This window comes from Gouania willdenowi, chromosome 10, assembly GCF_900634775.1.
Source record: "Gouania willdenowi chromosome 10, fGouWil2.1, whole genome shotgun sequence".
Classification (NCBI taxonomy): domain Eukaryota; kingdom Metazoa; phylum Chordata; class Actinopteri; order Blenniiformes; family Gobiesocidae; genus Gouania; species Gouania willdenowi.
Window position 1 is genome coordinate 36,222,427 of NC_041053.1, and position 25,147 is coordinate 36,247,573.

At 37.6% G+C, this 25,147-nt stretch overlaps 1 protein-coding gene across 1 annotated transcript in view; it reads left to right on the forward strand.

Moving 5' to 3' along the window:
• The first annotated feature begins 5,177 nt into the window (after positions 1-5,177).
• glrbb (glycine receptor, beta b) overlaps positions 5,178-25,147 on the forward strand; it is a 43,362-nt gene continuing 23,392 nt past the window's right edge. Inside the window, exons 1-4 of the mRNA XM_028459552.1 lie at positions 5,178-5,541; positions 12,782-12,919; positions 20,159-20,265; positions 22,945-23,012. Coding sequence (XP_028315353.1) covers positions 12,786-12,919; positions 20,159-20,265; positions 22,945-23,012 — 309 coding nt within the window. The 5' untranslated portion in view covers positions 5,178-5,541; positions 12,782-12,785. The remainder of the gene's footprint in view (positions 5,542-12,781; positions 12,920-20,158; positions 20,266-22,944; positions 23,013-25,147) is intronic.

Sequence of the window (25,147 nt, forward strand, 5' to 3'; positions counted from 1 at the left end):
CTAGTGACTGAGAAAAGAGTTGATGAACTTTGGTGGCTGTGGTCAGTGAATGTGTTGTGTGTGATTCACAGTTTAGTCCACGTGGACTTCTGCATTGTAGACTGTGTTTAGAGTTTTTAAACATGTGTCTCAAGTTTAGATCAATGCCCGTTAGCAATCGAGAAAAACTGTAAAATCAGGAGGATTATAATTATAATTTGCCCCTGGCTGCACTTGGCTTTGAAACAAGAGCCCCCTAGTGGTGCCCCTCAGCACTACAGGACATTCCTTCTTGTCCTGTTGCATCTCTTTTGAAACAATTATGCCAGAGATATTTAGTGTTTTAATGGTGTTTATATTATTAATATTACACATAATAGGACTCGAGGAGGTGTCCAGGGTTTTTTGTTGATGCCGATTTCGGCCGATCCGAGCACTTTTAAAAACCAATGGAAGCAGCTCAGCAGCAGTATCAAAGCAAGGCAGTCCCCTCACTTCCACAACTGGTGAATTAAAACACCGACAACCTGGGTCTCCAGCGGACAGATTAGGACTTTACCCAGGAATGATGCACAATGGTAGAAACAGTATCAAAGCGACAGATCTCCTCTGTTTCCACGCTCCTTCTCCTAAGCTTTGTATGTATTTTCTGTATTTACTTTATTGTTTCTTTTCCTGTCTTGTGTAGTTGTTTTAACAACTGTGTTTTAGAGTTTTGGAAAAGAGCTGATAAATAAAATGTATTATTATTATTATTATTATTGATGGGACTAGAGAGATTTCTGAGTGTGAAAAGGACAGTATGAGTTCTCACTTTGAAAAGGTAAATTTACGAGGTCCACCATTCACTAACCAGGTCCATGATTATTTTTCATTAAGCTATTATTTTAATTCAGTTTACAAACCTGAAGGAAGTGCACAAGAAGGACAGGTCGATAAGTGAACTGGAGTAACGTTATCAGCTCAAACAGTTTGAAAAGTCAGGAAAAACTGAATTTTTAGCTCGTGTGCAGCATTAGCTTTAGCAGCATTAGCTTTAGCAGCATTAGCTTTAGCAGCTAACTCTGTCTTTCTGCCTCGGAGACAGATACCATGTTTACGCAAAAATGATTTCAATGAATCAACGGGGTAGCGGGTAAAATAATCTAAATCTCTGTCAGACTCGCTTCCTGCACTGTCAGCCATCACGAGTTTATCCCTCTTGATCTTTGACCTAATGTGGAAATACTGAACCAGTACGAGAGTGTGAAAAGGCTTATTATCAGCCTTAAGCTACAGTATGTACTAATGCTGGGCAAGTTGATGCGTTATCGCCTTTACGCATTAAGTAAATAATGCCGACAATTATTTTATCACGTATTAACACTGTTTTTTATGAATATTATTTTAATAACGTTACTGCCCATCACTGCTCTTTACAGGGACACTTGTCATTGAAAATAGGCTGTTTACGCTGCTCCCTAATGAAAGAAGTGTTTCTGCTGTTACCTGTTGGTTGATCCTGGCTCTGAACTCTGGGGGTATATTGTGTTGTACTACTGTGTAAAAGGATTTCTGCTCTTAATAAGCACCTTATTTGTTTGTGTTTTGTACTTTTGCACTTTTGCTCATACAGCTGTTATTTTCAAATAAAAGTCTGCAATACACTACATTTGAAATTATTATTATTGAATTTTGCACACACAACAATAATGCAAATAATCACGGTTAAAAAAATGTAACTGTTGCCCAGCACTATTATGTACATAGACTGTTCAAAACACTAATGATTAGTCACATATACCCGTATGCATTGGTTCTTTGGTGACAATTTCTTGAATCCGAAAAAATACTTTCTTTCTTTTTTACGATTTTCATTGGCCCATAACTGCATGTGGGAATGTCAGAAATAAAAAAGAAAATCTGATTTCTGTTTTAATTTATAGCATAAAGGTGACTCTTACTTGGGATATAAAACAATGTTTCTTCACGCGACTTATTCAGATATTGAAAATCGTTTACATGAGGCCATTGTTGCTTGCTTCTGTGTCTTATATTTATTTATTGTTTATTAGTTTTTTCACTCATTTTTAAAGGGCATATGTGTGGATTTATTGTTAATATTATTATTATTACAAACTGCTCTTTTAGGAAGCTGAAATTGTGAACAAAGGACAACTCCTGTTGTCATGGCAACAGCTCTTGTCCACACAGTTAAATGCCATACACCACATATTTAACACACTTTAATCATTTTACATTTACTATGCCTGGTTGAAGCTGTTACAGAGGTGCATATTAATATGTACAATATTAAAATAGGACTAAAGGAGGCAAATTCCTCTTCGATTTCTGATCAGTATCTTATTCGTCATTTTGGTGTCAAACAATTGGAAAGGATTTTACCACATCATTCTCTGTAGCCTCCTCCTGACTGACGTGGCCTCTATTTGCATGTGCAAATTAATCTGCACCATATGCATAGTAGACATTAATGATTTATGTCACAGGGCATGGTTCTGGAGCTGCTGTGAGCAATCACATACACACACACACACACACACACACGCACACACAAGGAACCTTTGTGATTATTCCATCCAGAGGAATGTTCAGTGTTTGGCTACGAGCCGATCCAAAAATCAGGCTGAAAAGACGCAATCCATGTTGGTTTAATTCTACCTGGCATCCAAACCACATTTCTGCTACTCTATCCTATTACATCTCAGAACACAAATATGCATTCTTTTTTTAAAGCCTTTTTATAACTGCAAAAATATGATTGACAGACCTGTTTCCACTCAACGTTTTCCCCACTTATGAGTGCAAGATCTCACAATTTGATTTTACTTTTTGTTGATTTCTTGGTGAAAACGACATGATGCTTCGTGTAGGCCTGATTTCCATAATAAACTGTGTTAAAAGGGAAGATGAATAACTTTAGGATAAGGGTGTCAAACAAATTTGAGTTCAAGGGCAAAATTCGGACCGCTTTGATCTCAAGTTTTGGAGGGAAAACGAGCAATTTCACCATTGTTTTGCACTATAAATATTATAAAGTAATGGAAGTTACAGACAGTATCCAAGCTTTACAATTCCTTGAGTTTGTGCGATTTTTATTAAATTTTTGGAAAAATGTGTGGAGTAATTTTGATAAAATTGCAGGATTTTGGAAAAGATCCTTTTTTTTATAATTTTCAATTAAATATGACTGCCGTCATGTGATAAAAGCGTGGGAATATTGTGGATATTCATTGAATTTATGTATTTGAAAGTGCTGAGATATGTATCTACAACTGTATTACTTGGAGTTTTCACACAATGATTTGTGATTTCTGTAATTTCAACTGAATTTGACGCTCTAAAGGGCCTGATTTGGCCCCCTGACCTTAAGTTTGACACATCTGATTTAGGACATAAAACATGATTCAGTCCATCAAAACAAGTTATCTTTAAAAAATAAAAATAAATGGAAATGGAAATCAAAATAATTTTACATGTGGTTCCTTGCAATTTATAAAATGAAGTCGACTGACTAAACAGCTGCATGACCAAAAGGAAAACTGCAACATATGGAAATAAAAACAACAATCAAATATGATAATCGCACACATTTTAAATCCAGCTGGATAATTAGTTCAGTTATTATGACTGGTTTAATCTTGACTAATCAAGTGTAGTTCTTTTTGTAAAAAATAAAAGTAAATTAAACAAATTTAGTCTTCAAAAGAGCAACAAACAACCAGAACAAGGAGATCAGAGCACATTACTCCAGTTTTAAAATCTTTACATTGGCTCCCAGTCAGCCTCAGAATAGACTTTAAAGTTCTGCTGCTGGTGTATCAATCTGTGAATGGGTTTGGTCCAGAATACATCAGGGAGATGTTAGTCAGGTATGAACCCAGCAGGTCTCTCAGATCTATGGACACAGGTCAGATAGTGGAGCCCAGAGCTCACAGTAAACATGGTGACGCTGCTTTTAGTTGTTATGCTGCAAAGAAGTGGAACAAACTGCCAGCAGAGCTGAAGTCAGCACAATGTGAACATTTTTAATTCTAAGTTGCTTTGCAATGAACTAATGTGGTTGTTTTTTGTCTATTCTACTTTCATTTAATTAGGTCTATAGACTAAAACAAACTGAACAAGTTTTGTATCGACTAAAATAATTATATAATTAAAGAGTTTTTATATACTCCTCTAACAAATTGACTAGTGAGTGATGCAACTATAATAGTTTATTCATGTAATCCATTGAAGTAACTTAGTAATTTACTATAATAATTTTGGTAAGTCTTGAGTCTAATTTGTTAAATAACTTCAATTAGAACAAACTAGTTTATTTCAGTCAAGTATATAAAACATTATTTGTAGTTATTTTAGGTTTTGTGTCCTTTAACTGACTTGGACGCAGCAGTAAATTCAGCTTTTCTGACGAGGTAATAAACCCATCATCAGTGGTGGTGATGCTGGTGTGTCACTGGGCAACACATTATAATCAGATTCAGAATCAGAATGTTTTATTGCCATTGTTGATGAACAGAATTGACAACTAAGAGTTTGCTTTGGCTTACAGGTGCTTAAAAACGGTGCAATAGCAAACAATAGAATACAATAAATTAAATGAAAAAATTAAATAAAATAAAAAATAAAAATAGGGCATGCAATCATACATTCTTGATAAAAATATAATATATATATATATATATATATATATATATATATATATATATATATATATATATATATACACTAAATAAATATAATAATATAATATATACAATAAACATGTCGTCAGTGCAGGTTATATTCAGTATTCTTTATTTATATGCACATGTTGATGGGTGTGTTTACCAAAACACTCATGCTATAAAAGCCCATAATAATAATAATAATAATAATAATAATAATAATAATAATAATAATAATAATAATAATAATAATAATAATAATAATGCATGTGCATTTTATTTATCAGTCATAGTCTCATTTAAAGCAGGTGTAATCCACGCACATATCTCTTGTTATTCTAATGGACGCCTTCAGCTCTAAACGCTGCTTGAGGTGTATTATTTCATCCATAATGATCATCTGCTTTATGGCCTTTCTATACTTACACCCGCGGTGCGTTCACGTCCATCAGCTGCTAAATAGACACGGACACTTGGCCATAAAAAGTGAGCAGTGAGCGCTTTGTGGAGCTGCTGTCCGTGGTGCTGATGAGACGCTCCGTGCACAGCAGACAGACGCTACTGCGCATGTTGCATGACAGGTACACGCGAGCCTCCATCTTGGGCATCCCGAGCTGAGGCGAAAGTACAGCAGCCATATAAACACACACACACGGTAGCTTTAAACAGAACAACAACAGACCTGGAACATGTAAACGCAACAACAAACAAACAAAGAAGAAAACTGGCAATTTGCCGAGATGTAACTTTTCTGATCTGGAGCCATTGAACGCGTCACAGCGCCATGGAAAGGAGGACACACAGCGGCTACAGGAGGCTCTGTTAACGACTGTTTATTTACACACGGTCAGCCCATCTGCGTCTGGATTTGTGGAGGATTGACAGTTGATCGTCGGTAAGTGGGACGATTTACAGCGACTTTCGTGCGTGGTTTTATCGGTGCGATCTGCGCGTTTTGACGCGTTTGGCGGCATCCTTCTGCATCCATCCCCCATGCATCCGTCATGGTGGTCGCTGTTTGTTGGGCTGAATCCCCCCCTCTCTCTATCTTTGTGTGTATCTGATTCAAACCAACCTGTGTCAGTATCTGCGGCTCAGTTAGTTTCTATAGAGACTAAAAGCAGCCGATGGGCAGCTACAGGTTGTGTGTACGTGTGCGCGCGCCTGTGTGTGTGTGTGTTTTTTAAATTTATTTATTTACATTTTTGCATTAAAAAATACTATTGCAACACAACGAGGGCCATCATGCATTTAAAGGCTGGATCGAGACTGTAAATGCCAATATATGAATATAAATATTGAATTGATTATTTATGATTAAAATTCATTTGTGCATGGCAAAATAAATAAATAAATAAATAAATGAATCTCCCAAACACACCCACACACACACAGGATTCCTGAATGTTGTGCAGAAATGTCATGTAAGCACTGGCCCTAACTCTGAAAAACGCCCACGGACACAGGATTGCTTATTGACCCCCAGGGCCACACCATGAGAGTCATACAGTCAGCAACTGTATGACAAAGTCTCTGCAGCTTTAAATCACAGCAAGGGCAACGTGTTCCTGTGGTGGCTGAGGATTGACTCAGACAGCGTCAAGGTCAATTTAGATGGTCTTAGTCTAAGTCACATGTCTGATTTCCCAAGTGAGAGGAAGGTGTTTGTTTGGAATGAGCTGAACATTAACAGTGACATTAGCCTGTGACACAAAGATGTGCAAACAGAGCTAATATAACTGATGACTAATCAGTCTAATGACAACACAGTGTGTAAAGAGTCTGAGTAGTTTAGCTGGGACTCAACGGCACAGCTATGGACACATGGAACCAAGTTTGTGTTGATTTCCTTAAATGCACAAAAACATTCCGGAACCCAGTAAATTTGGACAAATCAAGAATAAAATCAAAATGTTGACATTAAAATCGAAAAAACGAGATTAAAGTCGAAAATTTTGAAAATAAACTCAAAATACAATATCGTGATAAAAGTCGAAGGTTTGATAATGAAGTCAAATCTACGGAAGCTGACGAGGACCAATTCACCATATGACAACAAACAGCAGATTGTGGTCATTTACAAAATGCAGCGTATCGATGAATGTTTTAAACTATACTTCAAAGTTGGGTTTTTTAACAAAGAGATTCTTTATTTTTTACTTCATAAACATTGTGTTGTAATGTCTTTAAGGACTTTGAAGATATATTGTCAAAAACTTAATCTGTTCAGAAGGAAAAACCAGTGAAGTTATGGAAGAGGTGGAGCATTGAGGAACTACGGAAACAGATTAGGGCCAGTTTTGATCAAGTCTGTTGTTATTTATGGTGAATTGGACTTTGTCAGCTTCTGTAGATTTGACCTAATAAGCAAACCTTTGACTATTTTATTGTATTTTGAGTTTGTTCTCGAAATAGCAACTTTTTTTTCCGAGATTTCAACCTAATTGTTGATATTTCAACTTTTTTCTTGATTTGTCCAAAATTATTTTCTCCATCAAGTTGGCCCTAATCCTCTTCTGTTTGCACAGGTTCCGTATATTCCAAAAAAGAATCCAGGAGTTACACAGGAGTCAGTACTGGGAGACAGAAGGTTTAATTGGGCAAAGGAAAATAGGAACGCACTGGTGTCTCTAGAAGGTAGAGGAAGAGAATCAAAACAAAGGATAATCTACTGACCTTTTACACTGTTTTGGCTGCAAATGCTTATTGAACTATAAAAATATAAATTAAAAAAAATGAAATACAGTAATTTTGATGATATTAATGACAGGGAATGAGCTATGACTTCCATGCACTATTATAGCAGTGGTTCCCAACCTCTCTTGTCTTGTGTACCCCTTTTTGTCATACCATGAGTAACCCCTCACTCATACGTGTTCATGATTCTCCAAAAGTCGAACATAACACAAATGAATATTCAATGCAAGTCATTTTATTTCATCTTCATAAATTGAACAATTAATATTCAGGCATTATCTTCTTATATAACTCAAATTAAACAAAGTTGTGTTGCCTTCAATGCAATAAAATGATAATTATAAGAAATAATATTATAGTAAACATTTGTATTATTAATACTAATATATTATGATTATATTGTTAGTAAAGTAAAATACTAGTTGAAATTTAGAAAAAAATGAGAAGAAATAAACATAAGTAATATAAATAAATAAATACAAAACAAATATTTAACCTACCTGTGTTATATATAGCTTTCATGACATTTACCACAAAAGGAGCTTCTTTATTATAATATGTCCCCTTTAAACAGTCATTTCAATTTTAAAAACAAGTCATAGCGCACACGTACCATTTTATTGACGGACTTACGAAATGACTGAGAATATTATCTTTATTATCTTGGAAATAAATTCTTAATTTTTCCACGTACCCCATGCAATATGCTCACGTACCCCTGGTTGGGAAACACTGCACTATAGCATAGTCCCTCCCAAACATAAAGATTCATCTAAGTTACACTAGAATCACTGATCTAAATTATTAGGATAACAATCTAGCTTCAAATCTAACCTTAAAGCACTACATGATTAATATCTCAGGTTTAAAACAAGCATGTTTTAAACTTGCAGCTGTCAAGTTTTCCAAAAACAACAATTTTTAAAGAAGGAAAGAAGAGGCTGGGGCCATCTTTAATTGTCGAGAATTATATTTATATTCTTTGTAATGCTCTGCAAAGAGAGACTAGTGGCACTGAGTCATTAACTCAGCAGCCGTGTTAGCAAACTTTAATAATGAATATTGAACCTATTTGGACCATGGTGCAAACTGAGACATGGAGGAGTCCCAATAGATCAATATTTGATGGACTACTGTGTGCAGAGGTGTAAAGAATACTAATACTGTATGTCCTACTCAAGTAGAAGTACTGTTACTTGATTGAAATTGTACTCAAGTACAATAAAAGGTGTAAAATAAAAGGTTTGTCAAAATGTACAATTATTTTTAAACAGTCTAAAACACTCTAAAACAGTGTCATGTCAACATAACAACATTATTGGTAGAAAAAAAACAACCTGAACCATAGATAGTGGCTAGGTGTTGATCAGAAATGACACAACTAAGAACATATGGATTGTGTTCAATGTGTTTTCATAATAGGGATGTCCCGATACAACTTGCAGCATTGGATATTGGCTGATATCGATCCAATACAATATCAGCACAAATCATGCATACTTTTATTACTTATTTTGTAGTGTGGAATGTTAGAAAAGACTTGATCAAGTGATGTTACTCAAACAGAGAACATTAGTCAGTAACAGTAGGGATGAGAACAACTGACCCATTTATTGTTAACCAATTGGTTACATACATTTTAACCTTCAACATAATATCTACAGTATTCTACAATTGAATAAATATAATATAATATAATATAATATAATATAATATAATATAATATATATTGGTGATTTTTGATGCAGTCCGATAAAATCCGATATTCATTTTCTGGCTGATATCAGACCGATATCAATAATGGACCGGGACATCCCTACTTCATAAACCAATCAAATAGAAACAAGATCATGGAATGGAAATAATAAAAATAATCACAAATATAAAAAAATGTACCCAGTAACGGTAATGCGTAGAAATGTAGCGAGTTACTTTACTTATTTTAAAACGTACTTAAGTACAAGCAAAATGACTGATTTAGAAATATCAAAGTCAAAGTGTCTTTATTAGTCTCCCTAGGAAGAAAATTGCGTTGGACAAAGGGATCTGCTGCACAGAAAATACATTTAACACAATTCAAACATTAAATCGTTCACGTATAAATGTATCATTCACAATAAAATGAATTAATAAACATAAAATTGCATCAGTTAGTCAGATAAAGTGCATACAAGTTCTCAGTGCAATACCTGATGTTGGACTTCCGCCTGTCCTGGGAAACCTGCTCATTTCAGTGGGATAAAAATATTGTTTGTACCGAAAGTGTTTACAGAGAGGAACTCTGTACTCCTCCTACCCGAGTTGAGTAAAACATATTTTGAGTGCAACACAAGTACATGAGAACGATCTCTGTAGTCCAAAAAGTACAAGTGCATAAAAGCAACTCAGTTACAGTGACGTGGGCACTTGTAATCCATTACTTTCACCTCAGGTCTTGTGTTTGTGTTAAAACATACTATAGACTTGCACTTTTCCAGCTGTTGCCATCCATTAAGTGTTCATATGTACATTTGCTGAGCAGAGGACGAGCAAACCGTATGTTTTTCAGGATTCTTCTCTCAATAAAGAGAAGTTTGCATAGAGACCAAACAGCTGCAGAGTGAGATGTGGAAAAGATTGGTGATGGAGGAGATGATGATCAATGTGCAGGCGAGAGTTCCTGAATCCAGGCAGAAAGAGGACGAGAGACAGAGAGAGAGAGAGAAAGTCCCTGTCTAGACAATAAACTGTCAGAGTTAATATAAAGCTTGCTGCCAGAGTGTGTTTGTGTGGGACTCCGTGTCCCCATGCAATGAAAGGGCTTCTCTATCCTGGAGGGGGAATGAATCACAAACGTAATATGGTTGCTCCCTGATTAATGGACCCTTTCAATCAGGCCAAAAGGCACTTTTTCTCATGGATAATCGGACATTTGTGTACAGCTACATATTTATTGCATAAGCACAAACACACATGAATGAATTGGCGACACTTCATCTTCATTTTAGACTTTTTAGCTCCAGATCGAAGAAGATGCAGCTACAAGTGTAATAGATCAAACTAAGTGTGAGAGATTTACTCTCCCATTTTCTCACCAGTTCATTTCCATGTCATGTCTGCATCATTTCACCCATTTCTGTTTCTGTTTCATCACCTTTCCCTTTCCCTCCCTCGCTATTACACTTCCCAAAATCGAACCAAACATGGTAAATATGATTAATAGAGTCCGCCTCACAGCAAGATGGTCCTGGGTTCAAATTCTGGGGTGGACTGTGTGGAGTTTGCATGTTCTCCCCCAGCTGCATGGCTTTCCTCCGGGTACTCCGGCTTCCTTACAATCCAAAAACATGACTGTTGGGTTGATTGGAGTCTGTAATTTGCACATAGGAGTTCATGTGAGTGTGAGCGGTGTTGCCCTGCGATGGACTGGCGCTCTGTCCAGGGTGTACCACTGCCTAACGCCCATTGAGAGTTGAAGATAGACAATAGCAGGACCCCCGCAACCCTGAAAAAAGGAACAAACAGGTCTGACAATGAATGGATGGATTGGATCCCGGAATTTTAGAATTCCGCAGCATTACGATGAAATCACTCGAGATTACGTTTCGAGAGCTTTATAATTAAGGTTGGGCATCGATTGGTCCCAGAACTGACTTTCAGATTCTCCCAGAAATGTTCAAACTTTCAAATTTCAATTCCTTCTTTCGATGCCCAGTCCACCGAACGAAAGAAGAAGCCGCCGAACACCAACGAAGAAGAATGGATGTGTAAATGTGTTTTCATGAGGTTTTCAAAAATAAAGCTCTCGCGAAAAGAAAATAATGTTTATATTCACGTTCATAGATTTGATATTTATACACTAGTTGAAAACGGCCCTGTGAGAAATTCCTGGTGAAGTTCAGAAAAAGTAAAAAGTTTACAGGATTAAAATTGATGGAGAGGTTCACACTTTTTTGACCATGCCTCTTAAAGAATCGGAATTGAGAATCGTTAGGAATCTGAATCAAAACAAGGAAAAGGAACCAGAAGTGTTGAAATTCAAACGATGCCCAACCCTATTTATAATGTCCATTCCCGACACTTTTGACCCTTAGCCACTCGTTTAATGGGAAAAATATTTTGGAAATGTGTAAAATGCAAAAAGTGGAATTGCCACCAAACAGGGAATCTGGTTGGTGGAAATTTCAATCTATTTTAAGTACAATTGTCATTCAGTTACATTTGTCCTTTGCATACATAGGGCATTATCATTTCCATGTTAACTGAATCGCGGAAGGAATCACGGAATCGACCAATGAAAACGAAATCCACTGCTCGATCCGTTATTTGACCTAAACGTGAATGAAACGTGAGGAGAAGGATGCTTAATTAAAAATAATTGAAATTAAATTGGTCATACAGCTTTCATACATCTTTAAAATGATTAGGAATAATTAAAAGTCAGAATAATCCATTTCAGTAAAACTTATATATACCTTTTAATTGTATTTTTATTAGGGCTGCATGATTATGGCAAAATAATAATCACGATTATGTTCATCAATATTGTAATCACAATTATAATCACAATTATTTATCATGTTTGGAAAAAAAAAATCTGTTTTTATTACACTACTTTTAAACTAACAATATGTGTACAGTTTACAGCTTTAAATAACAAGTACACTACATGATAATAAAAAAAATAAAAAAATAACCTAAGAATTTAAAATGTTCCAATGGCTAACTGAATAAATACACTATTAAAGATTGCAGAGTCCATATTTTAAGCGTAAATATTGCAGACAGTCAGGTTATTTTAATCGTTGAAACCAAAATCATGACCACGATTAAATTGTGCAGCCCTAATTTTTTATTTTAAAATGCTTTTTAGTTTATTTATAGTTTTCTTTTTTTTATTATTATTATTTGTTTTGTTTCGTCACAGGAGTTGAAATCCAATATCTTTGGGAAAAAAATGTAGAAAATATTTCTAAAAAAATAAATAAAGAAATAATGTGGAAAATACGGAATTTGGAAAATAAAATAAAGTGGCATTTGTAAAAATATGGAATGGGATTTGGAAGAAAATGAAATGAATTTTATAGGGCCTTACATATACATATAGTCTGAATTCATGCTCTGCTTTAAACACTGTTTGACTAATGAATTCATACTCCTGACGTTTACAGCAGTGACGTGCTTTGTGAGCGAGCCAAGATGGTGAGAGCTGAAGCATGAGAGTTCAGGTAGAGAAAAGCTTTCTACGCCCTCAAAGGCAGAGGTTAATTACCCACATCGCTGTCACGCACAGCGCTGACTCTCACTGTATATATATATATATATATATATATATATATATATATATATATATAATGACGACAATGACTCGGTAGTTAAACTGCACGCCATTGAACAAGGATGATATCAGCTCATTGTATTCTCTGCTCAATTTGACGTGTTTGGTTTGGACTCTCCAGGTGGATGCTCAGCAGAATGAGGATGAAGAAGTTGGCCATCCTCCTCCTGGTCCTCTATGTGGGTTTGGAGGTGGGATCTGCCAAAGAAAAGGGGACGAAGAAGGGCAAAAAGAAAGGAAAGCAGGTTTTCTGTCCATCGTAAGTATATCTACATCAAACACACTCACTGTCTGCTTTATTAGGTACACCATGGTCAATGGCATTGATTCATGATGTTGTGGTCAACACAATTTGAACATATGATAAAAGTTCCAGTGTTTTGATCATTGTGAACCATTGTAGGATAATATTCATATATTATGATTGGGTTTAAACTTCTTTCTATTTCTTTATAAACATGCAACATTTGATTTACCTTTTCTCTTTTCTTCTTTTTTTTTTTTTTTTTTTTTGTTTCTTTCCTTGCTTGAATGTTTGAATGCGTACGAGTAAGTAATGGTTAAAACATTTTCAATGAAAAAACATAAATAAGAGATGCACATTTTTACATGCTAAAAATAAATACATTCATTAATGTATAAAAAAATAAACAACTAGAATGAATAAAGTGCGTAAAATAAGCAAAAACAAGCAAATACAGTGTTTATGTTAATAAATTGAACATAACCACTTTTTTTTTTAAAAAAAAAAGATTTTAAAAAATCACGACACAACAAGACTGGCAAATTGCATAATGTATGAAATATGATAAAATGATACTTTAAACATCAAAGTTCACAAAAACATATTTTGGGAGGCAAAAGCAGTTTTTATTTACCTCTTATTGCTGTCCTGAAGGTTGTATTTTAAATCGTGGTATTCCTCGAGACGAAGCTCAAAGGCACGTTTTCGTTTGCTCAACTGAGTGATCGGTTAAATGTGCTACAAATATATAAACCCTGAAAACTCCCGATCTTTTTACTAAAAACTACCGTCATTTTTGGTGTAAGTGAATAAGAAACAAGCTGGAAAAGTCAATGAGTGACTAAAATGATAGCGTGATGATAAGCATGATACGATCACACTTTGTCGTCAATTGGTTGTCAAACTTTTTTGGGTGTTCCCCACTTTGAACAAACGTGAACTTTCAAGCCCCACCTGCGCCCATTATCCCCCCCCCAAATAATCCTGAAAAATAACATATTTTCAAATGTATAGAACTAACAGGGAATCAGTAATAAAGTGACATAGTATGTTTTTTACTTTACAAAAAGTGTGTTTCGCCTCCATGGGTTTAATTCAGACTCCACCACCATGAGAGGCTCATTCTCGGCCTCGGGAGGACTAGACTTATCCACTTACCAGGTATCGCTCAATCCGAGCTCTGAATGTGAAATAACTGAGTGTCAGAAACATGCAGCCGACCCCTCTATGACGTCACAACAAGGAAAAAGCCAAAGCTGATTTCACAGGCTAACGGCAGAACAGCGCCTGGAAATGTTGGCTTTATTTGAATTTTTCTCTTATATTACAAACATTTGATCATACATGTCAAATATCAAAATTATTGATGGTTTCTCTATTTTCCAGTAAAACTAACTGGCTTTATCATGCCACAAGGACTTTAAAAAGGTTGGTATAAAATAGAAAATGTCCTCCTGTTTGTTGTGCCACACTTGTTGCCATGTCTCCATCCCCCACCAGGGCGGCACGCCACACAGAGTGAAAAGCACTGGTGTAGTCAGAAATCTGTTGTTTAATTGCTGTACAAGGTTCTGGCTGAGAAAACTGCTGCTTACTGTACATTTACCCACTTTTGGACCTTTTTCTGTAAATCTTGGAGATGATTATGTATGAGTTTTCCAAAGAATCAGCAGGTTCCTAAATAGTCCCATCTGCCCATCTGGCAACAACAGTATTTTCTAAGCTTCTGAAATCTACCTGGTATCAATGATCATCCCACTAACTTAAGTAATGTACATTTTAATTATTTTGTGTTGTAGAGAAATTATCACAATGTATGTGAAACAACACTTGGACTATTTAAAACGTGTTTGTCGCGTCCCTTTGATAACCTACATGTCTTGTAATCAGGGTTGGTGTCAATTACATTTTTCAGTTAAAATTACATTTTCAATTAACCATGTTCATTGCAATTCAATTAAGATTACAGTGACCAGCATTTTTTCCAATTTCAATGAAATCTCAATTATTTTTTATCTTCAAAAATGTAATTACAATTACGTTCTCAATTACTAAAGTTCAATTACAATTAATCAAAATTACTGAGCCTGAAATAAATAACCAAATAAAACTTAACCTTCCTCTTTTGCTAGCGTTCTGTTAGCATCTCTTATGACAACAGGTCCTAAATCAGCTATAAAATACACTTAAAACAAATACTGGTCCCAGTCCCGCTGATGATGACTGGTCAGAATAGCGAGCTGGGTTGCAAGAGTGCGGTTAAACCGCTCCACCAACCCGTCACTTTGGGGGTGAAGAGGTGTGGTTCTGGTCTTGTGTACCCCGAGCTGCCGACAGACCTCGTTAAAGACCTGGGATTCGAAGTTTTGGCCCTGATCGCTGTGGAGCTCCGCCGGAACTCCGAAACGAGTGAACATCTCCTCAACCAGCTTCTCTGCGGTGGTAATGGCACTCTGATCCGGCACCGCATATGCCTCCGGCCACTTGGTGAAATAATCCATGGCCACGAGAACATAGCGGTGCCCAGCGTCAGTCACGGGAAACGGGCCGAGGATATCCACTCCCACTCTCTCCATCGGGGCTCCCACCAGGTACTGCTGCAGCGGTGCTCGGGAGCGCTGGGAAGGGCCCTTCCGAGCAGTGCACTTGTCACAGCAGTGGACGTGCAGCTCAACATCTCTGCGACAGTCGGGCCAGTAGAACCGTCCTCGGAGACGACGAAGAGTTTTAGCGTTCCCATAACGCTATGGGAAGGTCTAGCAGGGTCTTGCCCCTGGTGATGTCATCAGCCGGATTCCTCGCTGAGTCCACGTAACACCAGGCATATGGGTTTGTCAGTTCCTGGATTTCTGCTACTCTGGTGCCGACGAAGATCTTGAAGCGGCAAGACTCTGACTGTAGCCATGTCAACACCGTGGTGGAGTCTGTCCACATGATAGTTTGATTTATTTTCAGTGTTAGCTCTCTCTCAAGGAGCTTAGCCAGTTGGGCTCCGGTGACCGCTCCACACAGTTCTAGTCGGGGCATGGAGAGGAGTCTCTTGGGCGCAACTCTGGACCTGGCCAGGAGGAAAGACAGGTGAACTTGACCTTGACTGTCCACTGTTCTCAAGTACGCCACCGAGCCATAAGCTTGCTCCGACGCGTCGGTAAATATGTGAACATCATGGGTGAAACTGGATTGATCTATGTTAGCAGGCTCATATGGTCGTGACAGAGTAACTTGTGGCAGAAACTGCAGTTCTTCTACCCAGTCATTCCAGACTTGTATGAGGTCTTGGGGAAGAAGTGGATCATCCCAGTTTCGTTGCTTCTCCCAAAGGCGTCTGGCCAGCATTTTGGCTCGGGTGGTGTAGGGTAGGATGAACCCCAAAGGGTCGTACTGACTGGCTAAAACTCGATAGATATTCCGCATTGTGGGAGCGCCGTACTCTATGGGCCGATGTTTGTAGCCTATGGTGTCTGATTGACAGTGCCAGCTGAGTCCTAGGGTCGATTCGGGGGAATCCACTCTGTCTTGGGCGAGCCAAAGCTCAAAGCTGTCAGACCTGGCCTCCTTGGGTAGATGTTCAATGGAGGAGCGGTCTGTCTTCAGGGAGGAGGCGAACTTGATGAAACATCGCCTTTCAACATGTTTGAAGAGTTCTGAGGATTGTGGGGAAACAGATGTCACCAGACACTGCTGAGGGCGTAATGGCTGCTGGACTAACTTTGCCAGGCCCTGGAGAGTCCAACCTAGTCTGGTCCGGACAGCTGCCGGCCCACCTGGAGGGCCCAGTCTAATTGGCTCGGTGGAGGTGATCAAGTGTGGGTGGTCGGAACCAATGAGAACCAGGGGCCTGACGTTCTGGAAGGACTGAATGGGTAGGTCGACTAAGTGGGCGTACTTCTTCTGGAGTCGGTCCACTGGATAGGACTGGTCTGCCAGACCAAGACGAGCTGATGTGAAGGCCCTTGAAACTAGGAAGTTTGTCTTTGGTGAATCAGCTGGAGAGATGTGGAAGGACACTGTCGAGCCACGGAGGACCTGGACATTCTGCCGGATTGGTTCTCAGGGGCAGGTCTTCTTGTGTGCCTTGGAGGCCAAGCTCTTGAGCTGCTGTTGAGAGGAGCATAGTCCTCTCAGACCCATCGTCCAGGACCGCATAGGTGGAAATTGTGCCATTTCCATTATGAAGAAGCACTTTGACGACCTTCAGTAAAACCCGGTTGTCCTCTGGTGGTCGGTCAACATAAAGGATTTTGGTGGTTGAGTTCACCAAGCAACTTTCTTCCATGGGCGTCGGTCTTGAGGCTCTATCATTTACTTCGTGTAGGACCAATAAATGTTTCCCTTGGCACAGGCTGCAGGGCTTTTTCAGGTCACACTGGGCAGCTTGGTGATGCCTCGCACAGCGCCAGCACCGTTTATTGGTCTTTATCCACTCTGTGAGTTGTTCTCTTGACAGCTTTGTAACTTGGGTACACTGGCTGAGGAAATGTTCATTAGTCTCACAGAAAGGGCAGTAAGGCTTGGTTCTCCCCTTCTTCCCATTGGACAATTGAATTACGACTACGACAGCAACAGATTTTTAAAATTACAATTATAATTACGGCATAATTGTAATTAATTATCAATTATGCAATCACAATGATAATTGACCCCAACCCTGCTCGTAATGCATGGAAAGCGATGTTTGGTTCAGACATCACGATTGTATGTGTTTTGGTTCGATCTGTTTTTAATCTTTACTTCCTTTTCTAAAGCTTAAGGAAACATTAAAAATGTGAGAGAATGTCGTTGTTTTAAGGCATTCCAATGTCAGCGGTTTTTGAACGGGACATTCTTACATCTCACCCTGTGATTCCCATGCGTGCACAGATCTCACACACCAGACAAAGATCTCTTGGATTCCCAAGAATCTCTTTGAAAACCACCAAAACACATTCTGTGAGCCAAACCAAAACTAAAAGCAATATTTGTTTATTCTTAAAAAAAAAAGAAAAAAAAAGCCAACTTTGCCATGAATCCATCCTGACGTCCCTTTGGACGGATAAGTACAGTATGTCCAACTATTGTGAGGCTGCGCCCTCAGATTCCTTAAAGGGGAACAAATGGGGCTCCACAGTCAACTCTGATGTGATGATGCACTGTTTGAAGTCGTCCCAGTATTGGAAAGTATGAGCTGCATGACATACTTCACATTGCAGATGTCTCTGTGGATTAAAGAAACCACTTGGCTCTGTTTGAGCTGTTGTGCTCAAGGTTGTGAGAAGGCTTTGGTAAAAGACAAGGGGATGAAGAAAAAAAAGGTTCCCTTAATGGAAACTGTGTGTTTTACTTTGATCAGAGAAACCACGGAACATATACACGGTGTGCATTGTTTCTGTGAAGCCCTGAGCCTCTTCCTCAGTGCACAATAGGGTTTACATTATGAAAAGTAAAGTGCTCTAAGACGGGGAATTCGTTGCCACCCAGGAGGAGTGTCTCTTTTATCTCCTGCCAGATCCCATTCTTCCCCTTTTCCCTCCCCTTCAACCCATTGTTGTTTCATTAGTCAGACTCAGAAAACCAGGCAAATGAAGTTGGACTGAAATCCTATGAAAGGTTTATTTTCAATAATTCACATTTGCTTCTATGGCAAGTTCAAAGCCTCTAATGAGCCAAACATCATTATTAGGGGTGGGATGATAGACTGAGTCCAATAGACCAGTGGTTCTCAACCTTGGGGCCGAGAGACACTGGGAGGGGGTCGTTAAATGCCTTCAAGAAACTAAGATTATTTTCTGAACAATTTGAGCCAATGTTTGCTTATTTTTACCCTTTTTCTGCCACAACACCAAACTTGTCATATTTTCACCTATTTTAATTACTCTTTCTTGCTATTTTTACTCCTTTTAATGAATTTTTGCTACATTACTCCCATTTCTGCCACTTCTCCATCAAATTTCAATGCCTTTTCTGCAATTTTTGTCCACTTTTAAGATATTTTCGGCACTTATAAACCATTTTCATTATATCCCCACCTAATTTCGCAAATGTTGACCCATTATTGTCACTTTTTCACCTCTTTTCACCATTTTTCATGGTTATTTTTGTCAATTTAACCACATTCTCATTTGTCATGCCCATTATATCACAGTTTAAAGTAATTTTTCCAATATTGACACTTTGAACCCTTTTTACCACTTTTTTTGGTCCGTTTTTGGCCACTCTAATTTGCAACTTTTAACCAATTTATGTGGTTTTTTAAATCCCATTTTACCATCTTTTACGTTTTTAACCAATTTTACTTCTGGTTAAAACAAGAATTTATATTTTTAAGACAACTATATACTATGGCGCGAATAATAATAATCTTCTTGGATAACAGTGGAAATTATTCAGGTAAATAAATAAATATGGTTATCAGAGATTCATATAACAATGGACCATTATTTTGCTGTCTTCATAAATGGACCCCACACATCTCTCCCCTTTATTCCCCCTTATAGATGACCCTGTCTCCACATGACTGTTCTTCAATGTTCATGTCTGTGTTCAACCACCTTCAGGTAGAGTGGGGGTCCCCGGTCTCTGGAACCTTTATTTTGGGGGTCGTGTCCTGAAAAGGTTGAGAACCACTGCAATAGGTGATAATGGGTTTCAAAATAATAATAAAAAAAATTACTGTTGGAAAAAGGACCATGCCTTTAAGACTTTAACTTATACATACTTGCATACTTATTATGGGTTTCATCATTTCAACTCAATGGGAATATTAAAAATAAAAACAAACCATCACAATCTGGTGTGTAGTAGATTGTGTCACGATAAGGATAGATCATCCCACCTGTAATTATTTTGTTTTTAATGCAAGTTCAGGGAGAACCTGTAAGTATGTGATGCTAACAGTTGCTAATTTTGATATACAGTTTAAGGTTAATTCATACTTGACCTAACCCAACATTTATTTATGAGTACATAAGTATTTTAATAATAACGAATGTGGTCCACTTGCCCTTTAAGACATAGTCATCTGCTCCTTTGTCCAATCACAGTGTCTCATTTCCTAACTTTGTCTCACTTTGACATTCACTGGGTGGTCCAGTTCTTAAAGTAAATGTAATCCCTTGCTGGTAGCTCTCCCTGGGTATAGTTTAATCAAAGAATATACAGAGCAGGACTGTGTGGACTGCACCCTTGCACTGTTTAGCAGCCAGAGATTCGTCAGGCTAATGTAATTGTGCTGAAATGTCCCCCCCCCCCACCCACCCCCATCTTCTTTGTTTGCAGACAGCTGTCATCTGAGGATTTGGCTCGAGTCCCTGAAAATTCCACCAGCAACATCTTGAACAGGTTACTGATCACCTACGATCCCAGAATACGGCCCAACTTCAAAGGCAAGTCTCAACCGCTTGTTCATTTTATTTCACATTTCAGTTCACAAGAGTTTAAAAAACTCCACAGCATGTATTTTTGCCTCGAGATAAGAGGAATTTGGCAGTGGCTCCAAATGGGAACATAAAGATTCCTCCAATGAAATACCATTCACACTTTCTGGTTACAGTTATAGAAATCCATGTTTTTAATTTTTTGTTTTGTGCAAAACTCACAAAATTAAACTCTGGTCCTGGATAGCTGATGTCCTGCACTTTTTAAATGTCTCTATCTCAACATACCTGACAGCAGTATCCTGAAGCTTTCTGGATAGTCAAGTTTATTTATATATCACCTTTTATGTACAAGACAATTCAAAGTGCATTACACAAAAACAAACATCAAATTAGCGCTATGAGGAAAAATTAAAACGTAAAACATTATCAATCAATAAAACAGGATGATATCAGATTAAATAGTGTGACTGTTTAATTAGAAGCAGTGTCCAATAACGAATAACTATTGAATCAGATTCGGATCAGCTGGACAAAGGGAAACCAGGATCTTGCAGGGCTGCTTCCCTCTACGACCAAAATTTGACACAATTCTGATTCCAATCTGAAGTTTATTACATTATTTCCTATATTTTTTCTGAAACCAATGCATGAGTCAAAAGATGGAATTACTTTTGTTTCTGTTATGCCATTTTTTAAAATGTTTTTTTTTTTTTTAGGAGGAATAAAGCATCAAACAATTGTTTTTGGTTTCAAAATAAAAGCCTTTCTAAAACAAAACCAAACAAAACAAAACCCTTGGCTTAGACATTTTCCCATGGCGTACAACCAATTGTTTCTTGTTGTTAGCTTTTGATTTGATGATACATAAAACAATCTTCGCATCACACATGTGGGTCTTTAATGTTTAACGTCTGAGTGGAACCTTTAGTTTTGCTGCCTCGGAACTATTTTCTCCCCTGAGATATTTTATGTAATATTGAAACTAAAGCTTCTGCCAGTCTCTCTTTATTCTTCACTGTTTTCAGCTAGTAGTCCAATCCCTCTTTAAGTGTTGAAAGTGTACAGTATATATCACACTGGAGTCTCACAGAAATAGAAATAAAAATAAGAAATAGGAGACTTGTGGCCTCTCTTCACTCCCACAGCTTGTTATTGGACCATTTCCATCTTTGGGCTGAAGAGGCCAACAACGTTTAGAATCCAGTTTTTAATCCGTTTGCCGTCCTCTGATCTGATTTGCTTCCTGGTCCAGCCTTGAAACATCTGCTCCTGGTTTCAAAGCTTCATGTCCCTTAACATCATAATCATCCCAAATGAAAATAAAGCATACATTATACATCGTATCCCAGTCTTATAAAGAGGTAATATTATTTGTGAGCTCCTATAGAGACTCCAAAATGTTTTTTTTAGGTTTTAATTAATGCAAACTTCTCTGCTGGAGCTCACTATTAGGTGAATTCATTTTGTATGTGTGAGTTTATCCAGTGGAGCTCCAGAGCCTTCTGTAAACATCTCAAAGGAAATAATTCATTCAGAGCTGGCTGAGCAGTCTGCATTCATCAGAGATTTTATTAGTTTATGCTAAAGGGGGAGCAGGGAAATGCCAGTATAAATATTTACAGCGTGAGCTTGGCTAAGGAACCTGGTGGTCATTAGAAAGGATTTATTTATTGCTTTGCACGGGTGCAAATGTTACAAATCCAGGTCAGTAAAGATAATCAGTTCAATCTGTGGGTACGTTGAGTCTTTCTGCAGAAATAAAGATGTTGTCGTGTTCTGCTTCTTTGTATTGAATCATATTTTGGGTGTTATAAGAATTTGTGTTCATGAACAATACAGACCCTTTCCAAAAAATTAGAATATCATGGAAAAGTTGTTTAATTTCCATAATTCCATTCAAAAGTTAAACTTTTGTAGATTATAGATTCAGGGCCAACAATTAAACGATTTCAAATATGTATTTGTTTATTTTTTACATAATTTGGGCTTCCAGCTCATGAAACCCACGAAAAAAGGATTTCAAAAAATTAGAATATTGTGAAGAAATCACCATTTATTTTTCAGTTTTTGCAGAAAAAAAAAAAAGAGGAGAAGAAGGACTGGACTGTTGGCCAGTGGTCCACGGTCCTCTTTTCTGATGAAAGCAAAGTATGTCTTTCATTCGGGAATCAAGGTCCAAAGGTTTGGAGGAAGACGGGTGAGGAACAGAACAGAACATTGCACCCCAAATCATGACTGTGGATATTTCACACTGGACCTCAAGCAGCCTCTGTTCTGTACCTTTTTTTCTGCAAAAACTGAACAGTAAATGGTGATTTCTTCATAGTATTCAAAATTTTGGAAATCCTGTTTTTATGGGTTTTATGAGCTGGAAGCCCAAGTTATGTAAAAATAAACAAATAAATACTTAAAATTGTTTAAATTGTGGGCCCTGAATCTATAATCTATAAAAATTTAACTTTTTGAATGGAATTATGGAAATTAAACAACTTTTCCACGATATTCAAGTTTTTTGGAAAGGGTCTGTATATATTCTGCATATATCAATGTACTTATTTTATATCAACCTATATGTCGACGATCGACCAATCTGTCAGTTATCGGCAGGTACTTCAGATATCTGCTTTTTAAAACTCCACATATCAGTTTTTGAGTATTTTTCTTCTTTGTCTTTCCTAAATCCAGGCATTCCAGTTGAAGACAGAGTGAACATTTTCATCAACAGCTTTGGCTCCATTCAAGAAACGACAATGGTAGGAATGAAGTTCTACCCAATCGCAGCCCAACAGTATTGGTAATCAATGCTTGTGCCGATTAAAGACTGCTGATCAGAGACAAAAAAAACTGCTTCTTCTTGATGGTTTTGGGCAAAACGCACAAGGCAGGCCTTTTTAGATGGATTCAGAACATTAAGCACTGAATCGTTATGATGCCGGGCTTCTTCACAGCTCATTCGTCTGATGGGTTAATTGCTGATTAGGAAGTGAAGTTTCCAAACGCTAAAAGGAAGATTAAACCCAAGGATGATTCTGGGTTAGCTTTTGGGCTCATGTGAAAACAATAAAAAGAGCTTTACTTTTTTTTTTCTTCTTCTAACAAGGCTAACTTACTTACCACAAAAAAATGTTGAAAGGAAGCCAAAAATATCTTCAGTTTAATCAGGCGACGCGGCACTTTTACATTTTTACTTTAGTGATCAGTGTCAGGTCTACTTGATTTCCTTAAGAAGCGTTTCAGAGCAAAGTTCTGGAGCGTATTTCCTGGGCTGAAAATATATTGGCTGGAGATTAAAGAAGTACTGTATATTCAGGACAAAATCCTCCAGCCAAGAATATCATAGTTACAGGCTACTTAGGGTCAAGCATGCTGACAGGAGGAGAAACCTGAGACCCAATAAATGTGAAACACTTTTAGCTTTTTTAAAACAGAACGAAGGGTTGAAGTAGCCTGTTTGTTAACTGGGACGATATGAGAGGGAGTTCAAAGTTTTTTATGATCGATTGGGTTCTAATCCAGGATGTAGCCAATCATCAGGCATGGAGGATGAATTAGGAAACATTCTTATGGACCAAACTCCCATTAGAAACCCAACTTAAGCTTTCTTATTTATTTTAGAATAATTTCTGTTTATTCATGTAGATATCTTATAGTACGGTATCTTTATTTTGTTGTACTCATCTGCTTTAATTTTTTTTGTTTTATATCAGGGATGTTCCATATTAGCATTTCTATTGATATACGATATGCAGATATTGTCCAACGCTAAATTTCCAATTCTGATATATCCACAGACCTCCTAATTTAGGTCACATATAATAGATAAGCAATTCTCAACTGGTGGTTCGGGACCCGGAAATGGGTCGCGGGCCTGTATTGGGTGGGTAGTGGACAGCTGGTCAAAAATTAATAAATTTTTCTTGTATCTTATGTTGGACTTGTCTTTTATTTTGAAAGAAACTTTTCATTTGATAGGTGTGCTGTGAATTACATGTTGCATAGGAAATTATAGATTTATGTTTTAAAAAAAATGTTTTCAACAGCTGTTTTTGAAAAACTAAATTTGGTTGGTTGAATTCTAAAAAAAAAAAATGTTTTACGATTTAATAACCGTGGCAAAATGTGGGTCCCTGGGTGAGACCAGATGAGAACCCCTGATATGGATCACCATGGAAACAACAGGCTCATCTTACTTTTAATGTGATGTCCCACTGAATACATTCCACAAATAAACATCATCTGTTCAAAAATACTTAATACTTATCTTATCTGTTAGTGGAATGTGGGTTTGTGACCAGGAAATAGGAAGGACTGATGGCACTGGATTTTTACTGTGAAGCATTTAGTCTTGTGTTTTACATCTGTAAAAAAGTGCTCTATAAAAGAAGATTGATTGATTGATTAGTTGATAGATAGTGGTTGGGATTCTGCTGCTAGTTTTCTATCACACTGAACACTGCCGCTGTCCTCTAGCTCAGGGATTCCCAAACAGGGGTATGTGGTCACTAACGCAGTGGTTCTCAACCTTTTCAGGCCGCTACCCCCAAAATAAAGGTACCAGAGACTGGGGAGCCCCACTGTACAAACGATGGTCCATTGTTCTATGACTCTGTGATTACCACATTTATCTATTGTCTTATCTGAATAAATAATATCCACTGTTATCCAGGAAGTTTATTATTTTTGCCATAGTATATAGTCGTCTCTATATATATGGCTATTGAACCGCTCTTAGTCGGACCCGTCACCTGGGACCTGTTTGCCTTGGGAGACCCTACCAGGGACATTAAGCCCCCGACAACATAGCTCCCAGGATCATTCGGGTACTCAAACCCCTCCACCACGTTAAGGTGGCGGTTCATGGAGGAGCAGGCCGGAAGGAGGCCCCGGT